This window comes from Budorcas taxicolor, chromosome 10 (assembly GCF_023091745.1).
Source record: "Budorcas taxicolor isolate Tak-1 chromosome 10, Takin1.1, whole genome shotgun sequence".
Classification (NCBI taxonomy): Eukaryota; Metazoa; Chordata; class Mammalia; order Artiodactyla; family Bovidae; genus Budorcas; species Budorcas taxicolor.
In genome coordinates, this window is record NC_068919.1 from 84,471,231 (window position 1) to 84,498,264 (window position 27,034).

At 43.2% G+C, this 27,034-nt stretch overlaps 2 protein-coding genes across 2 annotated transcripts; one reads left to right on the forward strand and one right to left on the reverse strand.

The window, feature by feature from the left end:
* Positions 1 to 7,058: 7,058 nt before the first annotated feature.
* Positions 7,059 to 17,565, reverse strand: ACYP1 (acylphosphatase 1). The gene is made up of 3 exons (XM_052647110.1): positions 17,357 to 17,565; positions 12,134 to 12,231; positions 7,059 to 7,404 (listed from the first exon to the last, which is right to left on the reverse strand). The coding sequence occupies exons 1-3, from the start codon at positions 17,520 to 17,522 to the stop codon at positions 7,189 to 7,191; spliced, it is 480 nt and encodes a 159-aa protein (XP_052503070.1). The 5' UTR covers positions 17,523 to 17,565; the 3' UTR covers positions 7,059 to 7,188.
* A 238-nt stretch (positions 17,566 to 17,803) lies between these two features.
* On the forward strand, positions 17,804 to 26,834 carry ZC2HC1C (zinc finger C2HC-type containing 1C). Its single transcript, XM_052647133.1, has 3 exons — positions 17,804 to 17,890; positions 18,683 to 20,030; positions 26,366 to 26,834. The coding sequence occupies exons 2-3, from the start codon at positions 18,702 to 18,704 to the stop codon at positions 26,627 to 26,629; spliced, it is 1,593 nt and encodes a 530-aa protein (XP_052503093.1). The 5' UTR covers positions 17,804 to 17,890; positions 18,683 to 18,701; the 3' UTR covers positions 26,630 to 26,834.
* Positions 26,835 to 27,034: the final 200 nt, after the last annotated feature.

The following is a 27,034-nucleotide window of genomic DNA, read 5'->3' on the forward strand; positions in this document are numbered from 1 at the left end:
AACAATTCACTTGCCAATTCAGGAGATGAAGGTTTGATCCCTGGGTAGGGAAGAGCCCCTGGAGGAGGACATGGCAACCTACTCCAGTATCCTTGCCTGGAAAATCCCATAGACAGAGGAGCCTGAGGGGCTGCAGTCCATGGGGTTGCAAAGAGGCATGACTAACCACGGTATTTTATTTGCTTATCATCTGTCTGCTCACTAGAATGTGGATATTTATCTATTTTTATTTGCTGCTGTATCCCCATGGCAAGAATAGTGCCTGGCTTATGTTAGGCACTCAAATATTAATCGAGAGCTTTCCATCTTAAAAATTATAGTTATTTCAAAGCTGGAAAAGATGAAGAATCTATATAGCTCTATTCTTAATTTATAGGTGAAAACAAGAAGACTCTCTTCACTGACTTTTTTTTGGTATTTTTCTAATGGAATGAGAGTGGACCTCTAAGGGCATTGTGACATTAGTTCAGTTCAGTCGTGTCCAACTCTTTGCAACCCCATGAACCACAGCACGCCAGGCCTCCCTGTCCATCACCAACTCCCGGAATCTACCCAAATTCATGTCCATTGAGTCAGTGATGCCATTCATCCTCTGTCATCCCCTTCTCCTCCTGCACTCAATCTTTCCCAGCATCAGGGTCTTTTCGAATGAGTCAGCTCTTCGCATCAGGGGGCCAAAGTATTGGAGTTTCAGCTTCAACATCAGTCCTTCCAATGAACACCCAAGGCTGATCTCCTTTAAGATGGACTGGTTGGATCTCCTTGCAATCCAAGGGACTCTCAAGAGTCTTCTGCAACACCATAGTTCAAAAGCATCAGTTCTTCGGTGTTCAGCTTTCTTTATAGTCCAACTCTCACATCCATATATGACTACTGGAAAAACCACAGCCTTGACTAGATGGATCTTTGCTGGCAATGTCTCTGCTTTTGAATATGCTGTCAGTTCACTTCAGTCGCTCAGTCGTGTCCGACTCTGTACGACCCCATGAATCGCAGCACACCAGGCCTCCCTGTCCATCACCAACTCCCGGAGTTCACTCAGATTCCCGTTCATCAAGTCAGTGATGCCATCCAGCCATCTCATCCTCTGTCGTCCCCTTCTCCTCCTGCCCCCAATCCCTCCCAGCATCAGAGAATTTTCCAGTGAGTCAACTCTTCACATGAGGTGGCCAAAATTACTGGAGTTTCAGCTTTAGCATCATTCCTTCCAAAGAAATCCCAGGGCTGATCTCCTTCAGAATGGACTGGTTGGATCTCCTTGCAGTCCAAGGGACTCTCAAGAGTCTTCTCCAACACCACAGTTCAAACGCATCAATTCTTCGGCGCTCAGCTTCTTTCACAGTCCAACTCTCACATCCATACATGACTACTGGAAAAACCATAGCCTTGACTAGACGGACTTTAGTCGGCAAAGTAATGTCTCTGCTTTTGAATATACTATCTAGGTTGGTCATAACTTTTCTTCCAAGGAGTAAGCATCTTTTAATTTCATGGCTGCAGTACCATCTGCAGTGACTTTGGAGCCCCAAAAAATAAAGTCTGACACTGTTTCCACTGTTTCCCCATCAATTTGCCAAGAAGTGATGGGACCGGATTTCATGACCTTCGTTTTCTGAATGTTGAGCTTTAAGCCAACTTTTTCACTCTTCTCTTTCACTTTCATCAAGAGGCTCTTTAGTTCTTCACTTTCTGTGATAAGGGTGGTGTCACCTGCATATCTGAGGTTATTGATATTTCTCCCAGCAATCTTGATTCCAGTTTGTGCTTCCTCCAGCCCAGCGTTTCTCATGATGTACTCTGCATATACATCATGGAGAAAAGGAAAGATAAACTCATTGGAACACAGAGCTTCAAAGAATAGCAAGGAGAAATAAGAAAGCCTTCCTCTTTAAGAAAGCCTTTCCTGCTTAAATAAGCAGGGGGGACAATATACAGCCTTGACGTACTCCTTTTCCTATTTGGAACTAGTCTGTTGTTCCAGGTCCAGTTCTAACTGTTGATTCCTGACCTGCACATAGGTTTCTCAAGAGGCAGGTCAGGTGGTCTGGTATTCTCATCTCTTTCAGAATTTTCCACAGTTTATTGTGACCCACACAGTCAAAGGCTTTGACATAATCAGTAAAGCAGAAATAGATGTTTTTCTGGAACTCTCTTGCTTTTTCTATGATCCAGCAGATGTTGGCAATTTGATCTCTGGTTCCTCTGCCTTTTCTAAAACCAGCTTAAACATCTGGAAGTTCACTATTCATGTATTGCTGAAGCCTGGCTTGGAGAATTTTGAGCATTACTTTACTAGCGTGTGAGATGAGTACAATTGTATTGTAGTTTGAGCATTCTTTGGCATTGCCTTTCTTTGGGATTGGAATGAAAACTGACCTTTTCTGGTCCTGTGGCCACTGCTGAGTTTTCCAAATTTGCTGGCATATTGAGTGCAGCACTTTCACAGCATCATCTTTTAGGAGTTGAAATAGCTCAACTGGAATTCCATCATCTCCACTGGCTTTGTTTGTAGTGATGCTTCCTAAGGCCCACTTGACTTCATATTCCTGGATGTCTGGCTTTAGGTGAGTGATCACACCATAGTGATTATCTGGGTCGTGAAGATTTTTTTGTATAGTTCTGTGTATTCTTGCCACCTCTTCTTAATATCTTCTGCTTCTGCTAGGTCCATAACATTTCTGTCCTTTATTGAGCCCATCTTTGCATGAAAAGTTCCCTTGGTATCTGCAATTTTCTTGAAGAGATCTCTAGTCTTTCCCATTCTTTTGTTTTCCTCTATTTCTTTGCACTGATCGCTCAGGAAGGCTTTCTTATCTCTCCTTGCTATTCTTTGAAACTCTGCATTCAAATGAATATATCTTTCCTTTTCTCCTTTGCTTTTTGCTTCTCTTCTTTTCACAGCTATTTGTAAGGCCTCCTCAGACAGCCATTTTGCTTTTTTGCGTTTCTTTTTCTTGGGGATGGTCTTGATCGCTGTCTCCTGTACAGTATCACGAACCTCCGTAAATAGTTCTTCAGGCACTCTGTCTATCAGATCTAGTCCCTTAAATCTATTTGTCCCTTCCGCTGTATAATTGTAAGGGATTTGATTTAGGTCATACCTGAATGGACCAACCTAGATAGCATATTCAAAAGCAGAGATAATACTTTGCCAACAAAGGTCCATCTAGTCAAGGTTATGGTTTTTCCAGAGGTCATGTATGGATGTGAGAGTCGGACTGTGAAGAAAGGTGAGCACCGAAGAATTGATGCTTTTGAACTGTGGTGAAGAAGTTCAAATTGATGCTTTTGAACTTCTGTGGAGAAGACTTCTGAGAGTCCCTTGGACTGCAAGGAGATCCAACCAGTCCATTCTGAAGGAGATCAGTCCTGGATGTTCTTTGGAAGGACTGATGCTAAAGCTGAAATTCCAATACTTTGTCCACCTCATGTGAAGAATTGACTCATTGGAAAGACTCTGATGCTGGGAGGGATTGGGGGCAGAAGGAGAAGGGGACAACAGAGGATGAGATGGCCGGATGGCATCACTGACTTGACGGACCTGAGTTTGAGTGAACTCTGGGAGTTGGTGATGGACAGGAAGGCCTGGCATGCTGTGATTCATGGGGTTGCAAAGAGTCAGACACGACTGAGCGACTGAACTGAACTGAACTGAACTGAATGGTCTAGTAGTTTTCCCCACTTTCTTCAATTCAAGTCTGAATTTGACATTAAGGAGTTCATGATCTGAGCCACTGTCAGCTCCTTGTCTTGTTTTTGCTGACTGTATAGAGCTTCTCCATCTTTGGCTGCAAACAATATAATCAATCTGATTTTGCTGTTGGCCATCTGGTGATGTCCATGTGTAGAGTCTTCTTTTATGTTGTTGGGAGGGTGTTTGCTATGACCAGTGCGTTCTCTTGGCAAAACTCTATTGGCCTTTGCCCTGCTTCATTCCGTTTTCCAAGGCCAAACTTGCCTGTTACTCCAGGTGTTTCTTGACTTCCTACTTTTGCATTCCAGTCCCCTATAATGAAAAGGACATCTTTTTGGGGTGTTAGTTCTAAAAGGTCTTGTAGGTCTTCACAGAACCGTTCAACTGCAGTTTCTTCAGCATTACTGGTCATTTACACAGCATTACTGTGTGATTAAGTGTTTTGGAAATTGATGACCAACCTTCAGTTGTTTCTTAGCCTTGTTTTCATTGGGTATTTTTATTTAAAAAAATTTGTATTTATTTTTTGCTGTGCTGGCTTTCTCTAGTTGCAGTGAGTTGGGGGTACTCTCTAGTTTGAGGTGCACAGGCTTCTTATTGTGGTGGCTTCTCTTGGTGTGGAGCACAGGCTCTAGAGTGAGGGCTCAGTGGTTGGGCTGTGAGAGGTGAGATCTTCCTGGAGCAGGGATCAAACCTGTGTCCCCTGCACTAGCAAGTGGACTTCCAACCTCTGGCTCACCAAGGAAGTCCAAAACCTTGTATTTTTAAAGATTGGAATTTATGACCAACGTGTCAAACCCAGTAGGCATTTGATATATACTTTTTTAATGGCTGACAAAACCAAATCAGGAGATAGATAATCTAAGTCTGATGAAGGAAAATGCTTACTGCTTGAAATAGTTCATTCCAATCCCAAAGAAAGGCAATGCCAAATAATGCTCAAACTACCGCACAATTGCACTCATCCCACACACTAGTAATGTTCAAAATTCTCCAAGCCAGGCTTCAGCAATACGTGAACCATGAACTTCCAGATGTTCAAGCTGGTTTTAGAAAAGGCAGAGGAACCAGAGATCAAATTGCCGACATCTGCTGGATCATGGAAAAAGCAAGAGAGTTCCAGAAAAACATCTATTTCTGCTTGATTGACTATGCCAAAGCCTTTGACTGTGTGGATCACAATAAACTGTGGAAAATTCTGAAAGAGATGGGCATACCAGACCACCTGACCTGCCTCTTGAGAAACCTATATGCAGGTCAGGAAGCAACAGTTAGAACTGGACATGGAACAACAGACTGGTTCCAAATAGGAAAAGGAGTACGTCAAGGCTGTATATTGTCACCCTGCTTATTTAACTTATATGCAGAGTACATCATGAGAAACGCTGTGGAAGAAGCACAAGCTGGAATCAAGACTGCTGGGAGAAATATCAATAACCTCAGATATGCAGATGACACCATCCTTATGGCAGAAAGTAAAGAGGAACTAAAAAGCCTCTTGATGAAAGTGAAAGAGGAGAGTGAGAAAGTTGGCTTAAAGCTCAACATTCAGAAAACGAAGATCATGGCATCTGGTTCCATCACTTCATGGGAAATAGATGGGGAAACGTTGGAAACAGGTATCAGGCTTTATTTTGGGGGGCTCCAAAATCACTGCAGGTGGTGACTGCAGCCATGAAATTAAAGGACGCTTACTCCTTGGAAGGAAAGTTATGACCAATCTAGATAGCATATTCAAAAGCAGAGACATTACTTTGCCAACAAAGGTCCATCTAGTCAAGGCTATGGTTTTTCCAGTGGTCATGTATGGATGAGAGAGTTGGACTGTGAAGAAAGCTGAGCGCCGAAGAATTGATGCTTTTGAACTGTGGTGTTGGAGAAGACTCTTGAGAGTCCCTTGGACTGCAAGGAGATCCAACCAGTCCATTCTGAAGATTTCTGGGATTTCTTTGGAAGGAATGATGCTGAAGATGAAACTCCAGTAACTTTGGCCACCTCATGTGAAGAGTTGACTCATTGGAAAAGACTCTGATGCTGGGAGGACTGGGGGCAGGAGAAGAAGGGGACGACAGAGGATGAGATGGCTTGATGGCATCACTGACTCGATGGACGTAAACTCCGGGAGTTGGTGATGGACAGGGAGGCCTGGCATGCTGATTCATGGGTTCGCAAAGAGTCAGACACGACTGAGCGACTGAACTGAACTGAACTGAATTAGTTTGCTAAAGCTGCCATAACAAAATACCAGACTAGACAGCTTAAACAATAGAAATGTATCTTGTCCCAGTTCTGGAGGCTAGAAATCTGAAAGTCAAAGTGTTGAAATGATGAATGATGATAAGGCCTCTTTCCTTGACTGGTAAATTGCTATCTTCTTCCTCTATCTTCACAAGTTCTTTCCTCTGTGCACACACACACCTGTGTCTAAATTTCCTCTTCTTATAGGGACACTAGGGTGTATTGGATTAGGGCCAACCCTAATGACCCCATTTAACCTTAATTACCTTTATAAAGTCCCTCTCTCAAATGTAGTCGCATACTGAGGTACTGAGAGGACTTCAACATGTGAATTTGACAGGGGTGAGGGGGTAACATAATTTAACACATAGCATCAGTTTATGTGAATTCCTTACCTGGAGGACAGAAATGACAGTAGAAACTCCAGAACACGTAAAATAATTAGTCCAAGATATCATTTGTGTATGTGCTGTGCTCAGTCATGTCTCTTTGCAACTCCATGAACTGTAATAACCCACCAGGCTCCTCTGTCCTTGAGATTCTCCAGGCAAGAATACTGGAGTGTGTTGCCTTTTCCCCCTCCAGGGGATCTTCCCAACCTAGGGTTTCCTGCATTGGTAGGTGGGTTCTTTACTATCGAGCCAACAGGGAAACCCAGATATCATTTGAACAGTTAACAAATGGAACTTTAGGATTTTTGTTCTCTTTAAAAAATATTTATTTATTTATTTGGCTGCACAAGTTGTCTTAGTCTTAGTTGTGGCATGTGGGATCTAGTTCCCCAACCAGGGATCAAACCCAGGGCCCCAGCATTGAGAGCTCACAGTCTTAGCCACTGGACACCAGGGGAGTCCCAGGATTTTTGTTCTTATTAGGTACAATTTCCTGAAGAAAATTTCATGGAAACTATTAAAAAGAAATGATGAAAAGTAACTGCTTTTTCTTTCAGACTTCCTTAAGTTACCTCCAAATTCTCTTCCCAAAGATGTTCACAGAGTAAATGCCTCTTATTTTGCCCAAAATGAAGTTCATCAAAAAGAAAATAAGTTATCTTACACAGAAAGTTCTGTTTTTATTGATTAGAATTGCATATAGTTGTAATTCTTTCATCACACATATAATACACAGTAACTATCAAGTAACGATGCTAAAATAACTTATTGACAAATTCTAATACTGAACACAGAATAGTTCTATCTCTATTAACAATAAAAAACAAAACCGCTAAGTATCTTGGAAAATTTAAATGCAGACCATTATTTCACAATTTGGAAGTCTGCGTAGTCCAGCTTTACGATGACCTTCTCGTTGTGGAAGCTTGCCCTGTCGATGTGTGACTTGGGACTTCCTTTTGTCTCAAGCCATTCCTGCATATGACGTACTTTGGAGGTAGGCCCTTGCAATCGTCCTTGCACTGTGCCCTGGTCAGTGTTCTGGACCCAGCCTACTAATCCAAGCTTTTTACCCTCAGCCTAAGGGAAAGAAAAAGACAAGAAAGAGAAATCCAGTGAGACTGAACAAAACAAAGCGAGACGACAATCTCTTGCCAGAACCTTGGCCTACAAGCAAGCCACTGAAACTAATTTGATATTGTCCAGCACAGTCAAAACAGAACTACAGCAAGGAGAATCTCACTGCTGATCTTAACATGAAGTGTTGACCACTTGACTCCATTTCTTTCTTCTACCCTATAAAACCCAGGCACCAGAAATTTTCACTGTTTTAGTCAATTTGATTAAGTACTAAAGATTTAAGACCAAATCAGATGTTTTCAAAATGATTCTCTAAGGCTGATTGTTGTTAGGATACTGGACTATATCTTGTTCATTTTCCTTCTCCTAATCAAGAATCTAATGAATATATTAAATAGAAAAAAGCATAAAGTTATCTGATCCTTCTGTTTCTCTTTAGCCAAGACCATACCTAAACAAACCCAGATGATTAAGTGTCCATTATATCTTTAAAGATCATTAGGGAATATTTCACAATTTCCTGGGCAAATCATTCCATTGTTTTCACTGTAGAGAAACTGTCTAATCCAAGGTCTTTACCTTGCATTCAAAGCCCACTTTCTCTCATCCTCTGACAGAAGGAAAAAGTTGCTGGTGATCAGCCTCTAAACACCTACATTTCATAAGACCACGTTAACTATTGTTTTCACTTGACTTTCTTCTGTCTAAATAATCACAAGGCCTTTAATGCTGAATAAGCTTAGGAAAAACATCTAATCATTGTAACCGCTCTTTTCTGAGACGTTTTATTGTTCTTTCCTATAAAGCATTAACTGTGAAATAACTGAAAATTGGGGGAAAGCAGTAATGTTTCAGGGGCAATTTTATTTTTGTAAAATTTCCAACTAAGGATTTATAAAAGTTATTGCTTGTTACATTCTATCTAAATAGAAGGAGTTGGATTACAAAAGAAAATGGGAGTTAACATGACTGCATGTCCAAATGCTGGACTAGTGATCTAGTAAATATGGGAAATTGCTGGAGTTGGCCAAAGAAAATGTTATGCAGAGCAAAAGTATGTTTGATGAGGAACTGAAGTATTCATCAAATCAGTTATGTTCAAAGCAAAGACATGTTTGCATAATGAACAAAAGAGACTTTGGTCAAATAACAGTTTAAAGGATAGGGAGGAAATTAAGGAATGAAGAAAAATAAGAGATATCTACAGCATGATTAAGGGTTGCAGACTGAAGCATTAAAAAAGAATACAGAAAATGGATTTGAATAAGACTCCATATCCCACTGACTTTGTGCAACAACTGCACCCTCTCCTACTTCATATTAACCCAGGGGAGTGGGCCGTGTCTAGTTCGTAGTTACCTTATATGGTAACTTGCTATAAGAATGATTGTGTTGAGGCTTTGAGCAGGAGGTTATAATAGTTCAATACATTTTTAACTGCAGAGTGATTTATCTGAACTCCTGAGAGTAAACAAAACACTCCTAACTTTGACAGGTGTTGAGAATGGGGATTTCCTATGGGTTTTATCTGGGCACTGGATTCTGTTATTTTTAAATGGTAACACAATATTGCTGAGTCATGTTCAGCTTTGACTATATATCTAAACAAGCAAGTAGTGTTCTCTCCTAAGAAAATTCCAAAAAGCTGATTCTCCCTCATAACCATATTTCCTCTTGAACAGTCATCTGGAAACATTTTAAGGATTATAATCACCAATTCTAGTCTCAATCTAAAAAAAGGTTATCCTCAAACCAATAACCTAGACCTTCCACATTAAGAAACTAGAAAGAGAGGAGCAAACTGAACTCAAATCAAGCAAAAAAGGGAAATAATAAAGATTACAGCAGGAGTTAATAAATAAAACGGAGATAAAGAAACTTCTCTGGTGGTACAGTGGTTAAGAATCTGCCTTGCAATGCGGGTTTGATCCTTGGTAGGGGAACTAATTTCCTACATGCCCCAGAGCGACTAAGACACATGACCTCCCAAACCCCAACTAGGGAGTCGTTGCTCAACAACAAAAGATCTGCAGGACTCAACGAAGATCCTGTTAGCCACAACTAAAAGACCCACCACAGCCAAATAAATATTTAAAAATTGTTTTTCTGTATTCTTTTATCTCTTTTTACACTGAGGGTTCGGAGGTGCTATAACGATGGGCTCTCCTGCCATCTGCTCCTTTTCCCTCAACAACTTTAATTAATCTTCATTAATTTTTAATCCATTTATTAAGCCACAGGAACTTGCCCTACATGAAAGTGAAAGTTGCTCAGTTGCGTCTGACTCTTTGTGACTCCATGGACTATATAGTCCATGGAATTCTCCAGGACTGGAGAATTCTCCAGGCCAGAATACTGGAGTGGGTAGCCTTTCCCTTCTCTAGGGGATCTTCCTAACCCAGGGATCGAACCCAGGTCTCCTGCATTGCAGGTGAATTCTTTACCAGCTGAGACACAAGGGAAGCCCAAAAATGCTCAACTGGGTAGCCTATCTCTTTTCCAGGGGATCTTCCCAACCCAAGAATCAAACCGGAGTTTCCTGCATTGCAGGTGGATTCTTTACCAACTGAGCTATCACGGAAGCCTACCCTACATAACTGGAGGCAAAGCTATCTGGAACATAGCTCTTGCTATGACTTTCAGTAATTCTTTTCTTCCAACAGGCACTTCATATATGAGCAGGGAACAGGGGGAACTGATTTGCAAATCATTGGAAAAAGAGGTAGTGGCAGTTAACATTCACATTTTAAAGATTCAGGTTTGAACTTTAAAGCGGCTTTGGCAAGTTCTGCAGTCTTAACTCATTATCTTTGGGGTTGGAGATACACTGGGAAGGCAATAGCCTGATATTCCCCTATAGAAGACAGAAGGCAAACTAAGATTTCATCTTTGTCATTAGAGAACATTGATGAAAGTGAAAGAGGAGAGTGAGAAAGTTGGCTTAAAGCTCAACATTCAGAAAACAAACATCATGGCATCTGGTCCCATCACTTCATGGGAAATAGATGGGGAAACATTGGAAACAGTGTCAGACTTTATTTTTGGGGGCTCCAAAATCACTGCAGATGGTGATTGCAGCCATGAAATTTAAAAAAAGACGCTTACTCCTTGGAAGGAAAGTTATGACCAATCTAGATAGCATATTCAAAAGCAGAGACATTACTTTGCCAACAAAGGTCCATCTAGTCAAGGCTATGGTTTTTCCAGTGGTCATATATGGATGAGAGAGTTGGACTGTGAAGAAAGCTGAGCGCTGAAGAATTGATGCTTTTGAACTGTGGTGTTGGAGAAGACTCTTGAGAGTCCCTTGGACTGCACGGAGATCCAACCAGTCCATTCTAAACGAGATCAGTCCTGGGTGTTCTTTGGAAGGACTGATGCTAAAGCTGAAACGCCAATACTTTGGCCATCTCATGTGAAGAATTGACTCATTGGAAAAGACTCTGATGCTGGGAGGGATTGGGGGCAGGAGGAGAAGTTGACAACAGAGGATGAGATGACTGGATGGCATCATTGACTCGATGAACGGGAATCTGAGTGAACTCCGGGAGTTGGTGATGGACAGGGAGGCCTGGCATGCTGTGATTCATGGGGTGGCAAAGAGTCAGACATGACTGAGTGACTGAACGGAACTGAACTGAACTGAACTGAGTGAAGTGAAGGCAGAGGCTGTCAATAGTCTGTTCATCCCCTCAATTACTGATATGTCATAGTAATACCAGGCTCCATGTTCAGTGTTACTATTACTTACCCCAGAATGAATAAAGTATTTTCATTAGAAAAGCTTCACCTGGAAAAAGTGTTGTTGCTTAGTCCCCAAGTCGTGTCTGACTCTTTGTGACACCTTGGACTGTAGCCCTCCAGGCTCCTCTGTCCATGGCATTTCCCTGACAAGAATATTGGAGTGGGTTGCCATTTCCTTCTCCAAGGGATCCCCAAGGGATCTTTCTGACCTAGAGATAGATAGAACCCACGTCTCTTGCATTGGCAGGAGATTCTTTACCACTGAACCACCTGGGAAGGCCTCCCCTGGAAAAGGTACTTGTTCTTTAAAACCTAAAATGAGCAGAATTAAGGAATTAAGTAGGGGAATGGGAGAGGGTTCAAGAGGATAAAAGGTCTGAAGAAAATGCAACAGCTACAAATGAAGTAGTTACATAAATTACATAGTTATTTAAATGTCATCTCTTTGATCAGTGTTAACTTTCCTGTAAGAATTGTGATTTGTTTTGATGATGCCCCAATAGGGAGAACTGGGAAAGCCCTTTCTCTTTGTAAAAGAGAAGCTCATCCATATGTGTGTTGGTACTCAATACCACTGTTAGACCAATAATAACAGCAGACAAAGCTTCCAGTAGGCATTCCCAGGTGACTCAGTGGTAAAAGAATCCACCTGCCAATGCAAGAGACCTGGGTGGAGAAGATCCCCTGGAGGAGGAAATGCCAACCCACTCTAGTATTCTGGCTGGGAAAATCCCATGGACGGAAGAGCCTGACGGGCTATATAGTCCATGGAGCTGCAGAGTCGGACACGACTGAGCATGCACACACACACAGAGAAAAGCTTCCATTTGCGTTGTGGTTTACCCATTGCAAAACATTTTCATACCTATTCTTCCACAAACCACCTCTTTGCCATTCAGCTACCAAAGAGCCAGCTTCTCCAAAGCATATTTTTCGGGAATATGTCTCTTGTTTCCATGCTGATAACGTAGGTAGGGCCACATACCTGAGTGTACTTGCGGAAAAACACTCCTTGCACCTTTCCAAAAATTTCATAATCCACTGATATCAGGGTATCCCCTTCTGCCATGCTCATGCTCAAACCTGTCAGAGACCAGGAGAGCAGAAAAGTAAAGGACTCATTATCCTATTCCAGGGCCCCCAATCATTAGGCAGAAAGGGTCATTACACCCATAACCCCTACATCCTTAACCACTGCGACCTCTCCCTGACCTTAAGGTGCCGGTACTTCGGATACGTGTAAGGGCGGGTGTCTGAAGTAACAGGAAGACATCTGCAAGGGAGCTTCGGGTCGCGATTGCCCACAGAGGCCTCTTTTGGGGCAACTACCTGCTTATCCAATTACCTCCCTACACCCATCCCCGGTCCCGCTCCCTCTCCATCCTTCCCTCTTCCCACAGACCTGCCTTCCACGCCGCCAGTACCTCCTCCTAGTAAATTTTATGCCTAATCGAACTCACAGGCACGCCCCGGGTCCCTGTCCCAGGCTCAACCTCCTTGTCGTCCTCTCAAGCGTTAGGGACTACCCGGCAGACCACCAGGCCAACAGTCACCCCTCAGCCGCGTAACCGCCGCGCCCGGAAGCTTAGAAGGCAGCTCCTCCTTCGCCGCCTCTCCTGTCCATCACCAGCACCGGCCAATCACGCACGGTACGCTCGGCCCAGAGCCCGCCTAGAGGGTGGGATTTCGGGAGGCGCGTGTCTAGGAGCGCCCGAGCCTGGGGCTTGGGGAGGATCTGTCCAGGGTCTCGGCCACGAGTCTACAGACCGAGTTCTCATCCTACCTTGGTCACTAAGCGCACCTCACTTTTTTTTTTTTTAAGTTTCTCCTGGGGAGAAGGACGAAGACGAAGAAACACTTGAGATAAATCCAATCATTCTGTAAATAATTACTGAGAGCCTCTGTGCCAGGCACAGTTCTAGGTCCTTGACACGCGTTAAGGAAAAGAAAGGATCCCTGGATTGGAGGAGCTTAAATTCTGGAGACAGAGACAGACGGCAAACACTAAACATCATGAACAAAACAGAAAAATCATAAATTTTTTCTGCCCTTTTCCTCAGTTCTCCTCCAATTCTGGGTCATGCCTAAGTTTGGAATTGGTAGCAGCAGCGACAAGAGTATAGGAGGTCACACACAAGGTTATTTCTCCCACTGTGATTCTGGAAGCTGCCCACCAGAGTCTACCTTACTAAGTAAGTCTACCTTACTAAGAAAACTCTAAACAATGCTTATCTAAAGCAACCAATCACAAACACAAACAAAATAACCCAGGGCTCCAGAATCACAACTGAATCAGTCAACCTAAGCCAAGTGACCCAGAGAAGGCAATGGCAACCCACTCCAGTACCCTTGCCTGGAGAATCCCATGGACGGAGGAGCCTGGTGGGCTACAGTCCATGGGGTCGCTAAGAGTCAGACAGGACTGAGTGACTTCACTTTCACTTTTCACTTTCATGCACTGGAGAAGGAACTGGCAACCCACTCCAGTGTTCTCGCCTGGAGAGTCCCAGGGCTGCTGTCTATGGGGTTGCACAGAGTCGGACATGACTGACACGACTTAGCAGCAGCAGCAAGCCAAGTGACCAAGTTGCATGAATTTCTTTAGGGAGAAGGGAACTGTCTAGGGGAGCTGTGGGTGTTGATTGTTAAAAGTAGGGTCATCTCATGTGTATCAGTCACTCAGTCATGTCTGACTGTTTGTGACCCCATGGACTGTAGCCCACCAGGATCCTCTGCCCATGGAATTCTCCAGGCAAGAATACTGGAGTAGGTTGTCATTTCCTTCTCCAGGGGATCTTCCCCACCCAGGGTCGAACCCAGGACTCCTGCATTGGAGGCAGACTTTTTACTGTCTGAGCCACAAGGGAAGCCCAAAGGTCACCTTGCAGGCATTTATATCCAGATATCCTATGATTAAGAATGCATATGGGGCTTCCTTGGTGGGACAGTGGATAAGACTGTGCTTGCCAGCACAGGGGACTTGGGTTTGATCCCTGGTCCAGGAAGATCTCACGTGCCTCAGAGCAACCAACTCCATGTGCCACAACTACTGAGTCCATGCTCTAGAGCCTGAGAGCCACAACTACTGAGCCTACGTGCTGTAACTGCTGAAGGTCAAGTGCCTAGAGCCTGTGCTCTGTGACAAGGGAGGCCACTTCAATGAGAAGCCCTTGCACTGCAACAGACAGTAGCCCTCACTTGCCACAACTAGAGAAAGCCTGAGCACAGCAATGAAGACCTAGCGCAGTCAAAAACAAACAAACAAACAAAAATTATATATATATGTAAAGAATGTGAATGAAGGTAAACTGTGGTGCTTACTGTTGCCGTTTGGAGTGCTGTGTACCTTACATCCCTCCATTTAAGACTCCATATGTATCCCAGGTTGGCACACTTGGCAAGGTGAGATGGATTTGCAGGCCATGGAGATTCATTATTCCATTAGTTCCCCACTACAAAGAGAGGGTCCAGATCCTGGAGAGTCATATGACCTCAGTGCTGGTATGGGGGTGGCAGTGAGGTTGGAAACTGGATTGAATTGTCATGCTAGGCAATATTTGAAAATAATGCTGAACAGAGTAACTGGCTGATGTTATTTCTTTAAAATTTATTTTAAAGAAACCTAGTTTCTCTGTAGCATCAAGCTATTTAGTACCTACATGTATACACACTGTAGGATATACAAAGATGGATGGTATATAATCTTTGTCCTTAAAGAGCTTTTTTATTTCACATAAGGGACAAATATGCATGCAAATGATGACAATGCAATACACAACATGCAAATTCAGTTCCATGAACATCCATTGAGAGTTCATCACGAGCCAGCCCTGTGACAAAAAAATATTATGAGAGCACAAAGGAGCAGAGCGATTCCTTCTGGCTGGCAAGACTGGGAAAGCGTTCTTGGAGGAAATGGCATATTACCCAAGGTTACACAATCACAAAGAGTAAGTGATGGAGCTGGGATTTAGTTCCAAGCAGTCTGAGTACAGAGCCTACTCTGTACTGAATGCTATGTTCTACTACTTTCCAGCACATGGAGTTGGAGGAAGGCCACTGAGGTAAGAGAGTATGAGTAGTCAGATGTGGCTGGACCCTGAGTGTATATTACTGAGTATATACTACTGATATACTACTGGCTATATATCAACCCTGGCTGTACATTAGGACTTTGGGGGAAAGTTTACACAAGATTGATACCCAGGCCTTAACCTCCAGAAAAACTGCCTTCCAGGTAGCCCTAAAACACAGCTAGGATTGACTCTGGGGAGGCAAGGCATGTTTCAGCTTTATCCTGTAGGTAAAGAAGAAGCCATTGGGTAGGAGAATGACAGGTTCAGATGTATTTAGGATTTAGGATAGGGACTTTCCCAGGGGTCCACTGGTTAACCTTTCAATGCACATTCAATCCCCAGTCAGGAAACTAAAACACACATAATAACTAGAGAAGCTCCTACACACCACAATGAAGACTCAGAACAGCCAAAAGAAGCAGATGTATAGCAGTTAGGAGAGTGGTGCCGTCCCAGTGAGAAGTGAAGAAGAAACTCACCTAGCGTAGGAGAAATGAAAAGGAAGGGACATATATGAGACACTGCAGAATAAATTCAACAGAGCCTGCTGACCCGTTAGAAGGGGTGACAAATAGGGGGGAGTGGAAGAAGACTGAGGTTTCAGCATGAGAGGGAACACTGGAGAAGTGGCTTGGGAAATAGGGAGGTAATCACAACTGTGTTTTCTGTCTTATTGACTTTGAGATACCTGAGGAACATTCATGTGCATGTGCTACGTGGGCATTTGGAAACTTGAGTCTGTTACTAAGGGGGAGAACTAAGCTAGATGCCACTGAAACATAGGTGAGAACTGAAATTCCAGCATTTGGTTGAAATCATTAAGGAAGAGAATGTCTGAAACTGCATTTATATGAGAAATAAGCAGGCTTTGGAGAACAACTACATTTGGGAGGCAAGTGAGGAAAAGACATAAATGCAAGAATATGAAAGAAGATGGAACAAGGACATGAAAAAAGAAACCAAGAAGGCACAGAGAAGCAGAGAAGTGAGAAGAGAGTTCCAACAGAGAGAAAAAATCAATAATGTCAAAGAGTAGGTTGAAGAAATAGCAGCTTTTGTCTTTAGGGTCATTGGAAGGTCACTGGTAGACCGGCCAGTTCAAAGCAGAGACGGGGAAACCAGACCACAATGGACTGGACAATGAGGGAGAGTCAAAGAAGTGAGGGCAGCTAATGTAAAGCTTTCTATTAAGAAATCTTGCGGAGAAGAGGAGAAAGGACTGGGACCCTAAGGTGAGAGGTGAGGTCAAGGGAAAGGAAGTTTTTTTTTTTTGTAAAGAAAAGCTAAGCATATTTTAAAACCAGAGTGTGTGGATGGATACAACTTGAAGTTAGCAAGATGGATGGGTATGGTGAGTCAATTCCTGGAAGGTACTGAAAGGGACTAAGTCAAGAGAACTCAAGGAAAGACAAAGATTTTTTTTTCCTCAGAAACAAGATGGAAAGGAGTCAAGATGGAAGGAGGCACCCTGGGAAATTCTGCTAGGCTAGAGGGGAGCTTTGGGAGTTGATGACAGGCAAGCCCCATGCTGAGATAATTGGGACCTTGAAAAGAGTGACAAACCTCTGGAAATGCATACACAGAGAGGGCAGTTGAGAGACAAGTAGAAGGGAAAACAGGGCATCAAAACACTGCTTTGGAGCACCGCCAAGGAATTTCTTTATAACATGTAAAAGCTGCAATATGACATGTTGAAGTAGTAATACCGACCACTGCTGTCTATATTATTTTCCATGGGCATGAATCTTTTTAAGTAGTTACAAGGGAAAAAGAGTAAGCTGCCTGTTTCAAACAGCTTGCACAAATGAACTGAAGTATGAAGACAAATAAACTCTCTTCTGATGTTAACAAGTTATGGGATATCTTTAGGGTTGAAACCAGGTTATACTGAGTATTTTGGATCTAGTGGTTAACTTCATTATCATTACACTTGTCTGAGTCATTCTTGGGCCCTAAGAAGACAGGGCCAAAGTTACCACATGAAAGGAAAATATTATATCAAAATAATGAGATTGGCTACAAAAACCTCCCCGGGAAGAGACTGCGTAGCAAAAGCTAGCGGAGTTGCTAAAATCTGACGCAAGCTCCAAACTATGTGCGAGGAAAAGCATGGACAGAGTCGACAGTCGTACCTGGGGCCGGTACCAAGCAGCCGAGCGTGCCGAGAAAGGCGATCAGCATGCCCACTCCCGCTAAGAGGAGGGCAGACACCGGAATCTTGCGGCAGAATGACCTGAGGGCGCATCTAGGCGCTCCTTTTTCTGCCAGAGAAGGGCACACCCCAGGATCGGAGAGCATCGCTCTGAGAAAAGTACAAGCTCTTTGATGGAGCCCCAGAAGAGCCTCTCCCACCCCCTACCCACGTTCCCCAAGGGCAGGGCTGGACTGAGCTGCAGAGTTGGCGGGACACCGAGTCTAGTGACCCTGCTGGACCGCGCCCGCAGCCCCAGCGGCCCCGGGTGCGCGGACTGCGCTTGCGCACGCCCCGCGGAATTCGCGGCGGGGCGGGGGTGGGCGCGCGCACGTGCCCCCGTCTCCAGGCAACGGAAATAACAGCTGCCCTCTGAGAGCGCCTGCGCGGCCGGCGGCTGCTGGAGGGCGTGTGGTGAGGAAGCCTGAGTCCTGCGGCTTCCCCTAAGCGGGAGCCGCCTCCAAAAGAGCCTCAGGTACGCGGAAGGGCGGGAAGGCATGGGGTCAGCGCATCGATCTCCCAAGGCCCGAAGGACTGAAGAGCCGAGGCCTTGCCTCCGAAGCGGAGTCACAAGTCGGGGACGTCCCGGGTGTCCGTCCAGGACAGAACGCAACTTCCGCGTTCCGATCTAAACCCGCGGTGGCCGGATCGTGTGGTCCTTGCGTGAGGGTTTGGCAGCCAGCCACCTGCTGTATGCCTTGAGCCGACTCTGTGCTCTTTAGGATCAAGCACGGTTCCAGCAGGAGGGAAGCCCCGAGAGTTTTTGTGCCGGTCACTTACCAATGGGCTGCAGTTTTCTCGCCTATAAAATGATGGGGCTGGACTCACAGTCCAACGGCCCCTAAATTCCAGTCCTGTAACTCTGGGCGAATTCCCAGCGAGGGGAAGCTGCTTGTCCTGTGTCACAGGCCTAAAAACTGACTTTCAATCCAATAGCTCTTTCCATCTGCTGTGGAGTGTATTATTGTGTATGAGGAAGCGTCACTGTGTATGGCAGAGGCTGGTAGTGATATAAAGGAAAGGTAGGTGGCAGGAACACCTGTATCACACTCCTTTTTCTATCCTCAGAACCTAATAAGCACCCACAGAACACAGTAAGCATTCACCAAATGCTTATTGAATGAAAGCTCTGGTGGACCCAGCACCAGCGTCCCTAAAAAGTCTAAGGGGAATTGTGGGTAGGCAGATGTAGAAACAGTTATACTTTAACAGTGGAGGTAAACCTCAGACAAACTCCTCACATGTGTCTGGTTTAAATCTCCCCTAGGCTTCAGTCCAGGCTCTGAATGGCTGGTCTCCAGTTGGTGTTGCCTCTGCCTATGGGCGTTATGCTCCCACATAATAAAAGGGATGCTCCAGAGCTCCATTCAGCTAAGCAAGACCCCTATGGAAAAGGTGACTCTTCCCAGCGGTCCTCTACAGGGCACCCAAGGAACAATTTCCAGCAGAAGCTTTTGAGTAACCAAGAACTGATGCTGGATAATCTCTACACTCACCCCAAGTGGAACACCTGCACAAAAGCCCAGAGCTGTTCATATCCCCACTGTGCTGGAATGAGCCAGCACGATTCAAGGAGCAATCCCCAGGGCCAAGCCAAGGGTTTGTTTTACACATCAGACCCTCAGTCCCGGTATCCCAAAACAAATGACCAAGAATTCATCCCCTTGACAAAGAAGCGAGTGGGGGTTGACCGAGCATACCCTCTGAAACCTGTGTTTCATCGGAAGTCCCATAGTACAGGTGAGGCTGGCACTGATGGAGACCGGAACGCCTCTCCAAGAATCCCTGAGCCAAGAAAGTATTCGTACAGTAGCTTTGGTTCGGGGAACTGGGTGAATTCATCGATGGTTGGTCCAGTTGCTGCCACTCAGGAGGAAAGGGTCATGGCAAATGCCAACAGGACGGAGTGGATGCAAATCCAAAGACTAGAAGCTGCAGGGGAGAGCTTAGGGGAGGAAATCCGCAGAAAAGAGACTCTTCTGAGGGAAAAGCTGAAGAAGACGGAGGAGGAACTCAGAAGGATCCAGAAGGGAAAAGAACAGGCTGAGGAAAATGAAAAAAGAGAGCTTCAGAGAATGGTGCTCTCCCAGAGGAGAGTTAAAGATAATAGCATCACCACATACAAACCTATCTTCTCTCCAGCACTCAGGTCTGAGGAGGTCTTCAACAGAGACACAGGAGAAGATGAAACTTGGGGACAATCTCGAGAGAATTCTAGTCCATTCCAGTTCTCTAATTATAGAATTCAGAAGCTCAAAAGGGAAAGACTGGTGGCAAGCAATAATAAAATCCGAGACCGAGTCTCAAGGCCATTGAAGGAGAAGTTTTCTCAAGCTACAGAAGCACCGCTCAGCGCTTTGCAGAGATACACACGCAATTCTAGTTCATCCAGGGCACCAGACTCCTCAGGCTCCAGCTGTTCCACTGAAGAGCCAGAACTGGGCGAGTGCAGCCACTGCGGCCGAAAGTTTCTCTTGCTCAGGCTGGAGAGACACTCCAGCATCTGCCGCAGGATGCAGGGTTCCAAGAGGAAAGTGTTTGACTCCTCCAGGGCCCGGGCCAAGGGCACAGAACTAGAGCAGTACTTGAACTGGAAGGGTCCAGCTTCAGTCAAGGTAACAAGGGCCTTATGGATTTGCCATTGAGTGGGGATCACTTTTAAGAGCCTGTTATGTCCTCATCCGTTTTCTTTAGAAAGATTTCATGTGTCTTACAGGGAGAACAAATTCACATTTGATTTATTGATTACTACTGTGTGCCAGTCACAGTGATGGGAGGTTTTCATATGTTCCTCACTACAGCCCTGTGAAGATTTCATTATCTTATCAGTTCAATAATCAAGTCTCAGGTTAAGCTGCTTAAGATCACAAACAGCTTTAAATGGCAGCATATAAATCTGGGTCAGAATGACTCCAAAATCTAGACTTTAGAAATATGTCATTTTGATTGTATAAGTAATAAACACTTACTGTAGAAAATTTAAGAGAATGAAAAAAAAATATGAAGCATTTCACTACCCTGACAAAATTCCTCATTCTTTATAATATATTCTACCATCACCCCAAATTAGGACTTGTTACCACTCCTGGAACTCTTAGTAAATAGATGAAACACACGATTAAGTTTGGAATTCTTTTTCTCCCCATTTAGAGTGTAAACAACTTAAAGGTGGAGGACTTTATTTTTTTAATAATTTTTATTGGAGTATAGTTGATTTACAATGTTGTATTAGTTTCAGGTGTACAGCAAAGTGAATCAGTCATATATAGGTATAGATATCTCTATATCTATACATATATAACTCTTTTTTAGATTCTTTCCCCATATAGGTCATTGCAGAGTATTGAGTTCCCTGTGCTATACAGCAGGTCCTTATTAGTTATCTGTTTTATACATAGTAGTCTGTATATCTCAATCTCAATCTTCCAATTTATACCCCCCCCCAACTCCTCCTTGGCAACCACAAGTTTGTTCCCTACATCTGTGACTCTTATTTCTGTTCTGCAAACAAGCACATTTGTACCATTAAAAAAATTTTTTTTCCACATATAAGTGGTATCATATGATATGTGACTTTCTCTTCGTTCAGTATGACAGTCTCTAGGTCCATCCATATTGCTACAGATGGCATTATTTTATTCTTTTTTTATGGCTGAGCAATATTCCATTGTGTATATGGACCGCATCTTTATCCACCCCTCTGTTGCTGGACATTTAGGTTGCTTCCATGTCCTGGCTATTCTAAGTAGTACTGCTGTGAACATCGGGGCGTGTGTATCTTTTTGAATTATGGTTTTCTTCAGATATATGCCTAGGAGTGATTTTTTTTCTGGGATAGAGGACTTTATTTTTGGAGAACATTCCTAGTTGCAGAAAAACTAGGTTGTAAAAAGTGACTTCAAGACACTTCCATATGTTTGGGAGAACTTCATAAGCACATGTGGACAGTCAGATCGGGAGAAGATTGTCTGGTTATACCTTGTCAAGGTTATACCACCGGGATTGTAAATAAGTGTTTCTCAAAGTATGGCATGCTGACAAACACTTTTTATTTTAGTAATTTTAATGTGTATTAGGAAAGTAAACCATAATAAGCCCTTGATTTCTAGGAATATTGACTTTAAAGAAAAATAGTAAGGAGGATAAGGTGAAAGTGGTATGCAAATAACCAAAATGTGGGAAAGCCTAGACCACATGATCTCAAAGCCCTGTCTCTAAACTATGAAAGCATTATTTTATTTTCATTTCCTTCCAACCCTCCCCACTGCTGTGCTAGCATTTCTTGTCCATTAGCACTTTATAGTTTATGTGTGTATTTGTGGGGCCTTTAAAAACTCACATTTATGTGATGGCTGTTAAGAGATGTTTTTTTGCTGTTAGAGTTATTTCTTTTAGTATGGGAAATGACTACAAGAAAGTGGTTTCTATGTTTATCAATGATCTCCCTGAAATCCTGTTGCCAATGAGAAGTCAACATTTTGCTCTTGCAGATAATGATATGATCACAGGTTCCTGTTCTTTCTTGTTTTCTTTCTGGTCAACCCAATAATCCACCGGGGAGTTCTCTGTCCCACTACAGTGGTTCATTTCTGGCCAGAGCCAAAAAGAATCTTGTATTTCTTAAATTCCCAAATACCATAGCAATGAAGCAAAACAACTGGATTTCTGAGATCAGATGCCCTGGCTTTGTGGAAACTTGTTTGAGGAAACATGTTGCGTTGAGGATAGGAAGGCAGAAAGTATCTGGATTGAGATGCACTCCCCTCCTCGGACTGTCCTGAGTCTTACTCCAAAGCTTTGTGCCTTTGCAAGCTGAATGGTTTGTGTCTGTCATTCCTTCTGTGTACTCAGAAGAATGGGTGATTTTTCTTCTCTCCTTTAATATTCACATAATTTCCGATAGACTCATACTTCTGGTCTCTACTGTACATTGTGCATTTGAGTGTAAGAGGCTACATCTTTGTGCTTTGTGATTCATAAGTGTTAATTGAATGAACTTCAATACAATGAAGAGTTAAAGTGTAAGTATCATATGGTTGAGGAACTTATACCATCTCTAACACTGATTCTCTTACCTTGTCTCTTTCAGTAAGACTCACTTGATGGATCCTTCCTTTCCCTTTGATAACATCACTTCCTATATTCATCACCAATAGCTACTTGCCTTTTTTCCCCTTGTTTTTAATATTATTTTCATCAGATGGTTGAATAAATTTAAAAAATCATGTATTACTAAGTGACCTGTAGTGCAGATCAAGAGTCTTCTGCCTCATCCCTCTCTTGCCTTTCAGCTATCCCCCACAGGCAGTTCTGATAGATGACTCTTCTGGTATGTATATTTCTAAATAATATACTTATTTTCTTGATTTATCAGTTTGGGACAAGATCTGTTCACCTCCACTTATGGACACTGTGGGTTCATATCCCCTCTCCTCCCACTTCTGTCCTTCCATTGTCGTGAAATCCCAATTTTGGGTTAAACCAGTAGTCAGCTATTTATGTGATAATAATCACATAAATTTTGTTCACTGCTCAGGGAACAGAATCTGCCCCTGCCCACATGTACCCAGAGTTAATAATTGACTCATGTTTTAATTTGCTTGGTTTCCTACATACCGATCTCAAATGTTTTTCCCTCCCTAAATGATCCTCCCAGGTCAGACACCTGTTAATGTTTTTGTAACTGCCAAAACACTACTCATAGTCTATCCGTTTGACTTTTTTATTCTGAAACCTTCCTCCCATTGTTTTCTTCCTGCTCCAGTTCAGACTGGCTCTCCTCGAGGCCTGGTGCAGACCTGTTGTCTGGGACCTTTTCTTTGCTTCTCTTCTGTTCCTAGCATCTTGAGTCTTCCTTTTTCTTGCTTGACTCCTTGCTTTGGAGAAGCTTATTAAAAAAGGTGAATGGGGGCATGTTTTTTTGTCATGGGATGAATGAAAATATCTATCTTACAGTCTTATTTTTGACTGATGAATTGGCCAGATAGAGAATTCTAGATGGAAAATTATTTTGTTAGAACTTTTATGATAGTTTCCCACTAGCTTTCAGCATCTAGTGTTACTGTTGAGAAATCTGGTGCTGTTTTGTTTCCTTCTCCATTATATGAAATCTATATATTTTTTCTGTTTATTAAAGCTTATAGGATTCTCTCTTTAATCTGAAATTCTACAGTGATTGTGTTGGGTAGTGCATAGGCCATTTCAATCTCAAGGGTAGGGACCTTTATTTCTAGGAATCTTTAGTGTCTTATTTGTTTAATAATTTCCACCTTGTCCTGTTTTTTGGAACTCCTATTGGTTGGTGTTGGATTTTCTGGATTGGCTTTCTAATTTTCTGATGTTTTCTGCTTTCCATCTTAATTCTTTTTTCCCATTCTGAGTAATTTTTCTGACATTATTTACAACAGTTCTGTTTTTTAGCTACCACAGCATTAATTTATAATAGTTACTTCTGGTTTTCTCATTACTTTTTCATAATATATATATATTCTCATTTCATAGACAAAATCTCTTCTAATACTTGTTGATATTATGATTTTTAAATAAACTTTACTTGGAGGATAACTGCTTTGCAGTGTTGTGGTTCCTGCCACACACAGGCGTGAGTCAGCCATGGCCTGCCTCTTGCACCGTGCCTGCACCCCCCGGCTCACCCCACCCGTGCCAGGTTGTCAGGGAGCGCCTGGCTGAGCTCACGGCACCCTACAGCAGCTCCCACTGGCTCTCTGTCTACAGATGGGTCAGTGCTGCGCTCTCATTTGTCCCACCCTCTCCTACCCCTGCTGTGCCCACAAGTCTGTTCACTGTGTCTGTGTCTCTGCTGCTGTCCTACAGATAGGTTCATCAGTACTATTTTTCTAGATTCCATATATATGTGTTAATACGCAATATTTGTTTTTCTGAGTTACTTCATTCTGTATAACAGGCTCTGGGTTCATCTACCTCACTATAACTGAGTCAAAATTTGTTCCTTTTTATGGCAGAGAAATATTCCATTGTATGTATGTACCACAATTTCTTTATCCATTCATCTGTTGATGGACATCTAGGTTGCTTCTTGGCCTAGATGTCCTGGCCATTGTAAATAGTGCTGCAATGAACACTAGGATACATGTCTTTTAGAATTGTGGTTTTCTCAGGGTATATGCCCAGTAGTGGGATTATTGGGTCATATGGTAATTTTATTCCTAGTTTTTAAAGAAATCTCCATACTGCTCCATAGTGGCTATATCAATTTACATTCCCACCAACAGTATAAGAGGATTCCCTTTTCTGCAAACCTCCTGTAGCATTTATTGTTTGTAGATTTTTTTGATGATGGCCATTCTGGCTTTCCAGGTAGCTCAGTGGTAAAGAATATGCCTGCCAATGCAGGAGACATGCATTCAGTCTGTGGGTGGGAAAGATCCCCTGGAGGAGGAAATGGCAATCCACTTCAGTATTCTTTCCTGGAAAATCCCATGGACAGAGGAGCCTGGCAGGCTACAGTTAATGGGGTTGCAGAGTTGGATATGACTGAACACAGAACAGAGATAGAGCATTCTGACCAGTGTGAAGTGATATATTGTAGTTTTGATTTGCATTTGTCTAAAAAGAAGCAATGTTGAGCAAATTTTCATGTGTTTATTAGCCATTTGTTATATCTTTGGAGAAATGTCTGTTTAGGTCTTCTACCCATTTTTGATTGAGTTGTTTATTTTTCTAATATTAAGCTGCCTGAGCTGCTTGTATATTTTGGAGATTAATCCTTTGTCAGTTGCTTCATTTATAACTATTTTTTTCCATTCTGAGGGATTATCTTTTCATCTTGTTTATAGCTTCCTTTGCTGTGCAAAAGCTTTTAAGTTTAACTAGATCTCCTTTGTTTATTTCCATTACTCTAGGTGGGTCATAGAGGATCTTGCTGTGATTTATGTCACTGTATTCTGCTTATTTTTTCTCTGAGTTTTAGTTTCTGCTACGTTTAGATCTTTAATTCGTTTTGAGTTTATCTTTGTGTATGGTGGTAGGAAGTATTCTAATTTCATTCTGTTACATGTAGCTGTCTTGTTTTCCCAGCACCACTTACTGACAAGACTGTCTTTTCTCCATTGTATATTCTTGCATCCTTTGTCAAAAATAAGGTGCCCATAGGTGCATGGGTTTATATCTGGGCTTTCTATCTTGTCCCATTGATCTAAATTTCTGTTTTTCTGCCAGTACCATACTGGCTTGATGACTGTAGCTTTGTAGTGTAGTCTGAAGTCAGGAAAGTTTAAAGTCAGAGCTTTACTTAAATATATAGTGATCCTTGTCTGTCCATTCATGTTTAAGCTTAAGTGGGGCTTGTTGACTGAGGGCTTTCGTATTAGGGTTATCAAACAGTGAGCCTTTTAAGTGGGGTTGCTCAGAGTCATCATTTCAACTTCTCTCAACTGCCTGATGCATCCAGAGAACTCTTGTCTCCTAGGAGGGTGCCAGTGTGCCTGGTACTCTGGAGGATGGTGGGGGACACAATATATCATGTACAACTTGCCCTTCATCCCATTTCAGCTCCTAGATTAACCCTGTTCTCCATTATGCCTGGATATCCTGAGTCTGAAACCTGTCTGGTTCAGTTTCTCCAGAGAGGGTGTTGGAAGTACTGGGCACTCGGACATGCAAGGTGGAGAGGAGCCATCCGAGCCGACCTGTTCCCAGCCCTGTGCCTCCCCTTTCCACTACCTGTATTTCCAAGCATTAAGCCTCTCAGGGAAAACCGGCTTGCCTCTCAGTGATATCCGCCTTTGCAGGCCCTTAGGTTTAAGTGTCTCCACTCTGGCAAGTCAGTTATCATTGTTGCTCCTTTCCTGTTCTCTTTGACCTTGTGTATTAACACCCTTTTAACTTCCTTACTGTCATTCTAACGGAGACTCAGGAAGGGGATGACCTAGACACCAAGTTAAATGATCAGTCTTTCTTCAACTTACAGGCTGAACCTCCTCGGAAGAGCAACTGGAGACAGAAGCATGAATCCTTCATCCGTACTCTCCGTCAGGCTCGAGAGTTCCAGCAGGTGATTGCCAAAGGTGGAAACCCCTCAGACCTGCCTCCCATCCTGCCTGTAGAAAATCCAGACTATATTCAATGCCCTCACTGTAGCCGCCACTTTGCTCCCAAGGTGGCAGAGCGGCACATCCCCAAGTGTAAGACCATCAAGAACCGTCCTCCGCCTCCAAGAAAGCACTACAGTTGAGCAGACAACAGTGGAAACCTCCCTGATGGTCCAGAAGGCTTCTGCTTCTCTTGAGCAGTAAGTAGGAACAGAGTCATTTGATGCAGAGCAGAAAGAACTAACACTTTTACATATCCCAGATCTGCCTGCAGAGCTGAGATCAGTGAAGAAAGAAAGACCCATTGCTAAGCAGCAAGATGCAAAAGGATGCCTCAGCTTCCCACTAAATCACCACCTCTGGCGGATGTGCCTGATGTAATTGCTCTGAGAACTGATGGGTGAAGAAGCTTAAGAGCAGTGAGCAGGCTGCATTAAAGCTCTCTTCTCGCAAGCCTGATTATGGTTTGTGCTAGTTAAGGGCCTGCATTTGTTGTGCCTTCTTGCCGCTGCCTCTGCACGTATGTCTGTGGTTCTGGTTAACTCTTC

What these genes read in the sequence shown, in the direction of transcription:
- ACYP1 (XM_052647110.1), bottom strand. Translation starts at nt 17,522, where the DNA reads ATGCTCTCCGATCCTGGGGTGTGCCCTTCTCTGGCAGAAAAAGGAGCG. An exon ending in CTGCTTGGTACCGGCCCCAG is followed by an intron (nt 12,232 to 17,356) that starts GTACGACTGTCG and finishes GGTCTCTGACAG; the next exon opens with GTTTGAGCATGAGCATGGCA. An exon ending in TTTTCCGCAAGTACACTCAG is followed by an intron (nt 7,405 to 12,133) that starts GTATGTGGCCCT and finishes TCTTTCCCTTAG; the next exon opens with GCTGAGGGTAAAAAGCTTGG.
- ZC2HC1C (XM_052647133.1), top strand. Translation starts at nt 18,702, where the DNA reads ATGGCTGGTCTCCAGTTGGTGTTGCCTCTGCCTATGGGCGTTATGCTC. An exon ending in AGGGTCCAGCTTCAGTCAAG is followed by an intron (nt 20,031 to 26,365) that starts GTAACAAGGGCC and finishes TTCAACTTACAG; the next exon opens with GCTGAACCTCCTCGGAAGAG.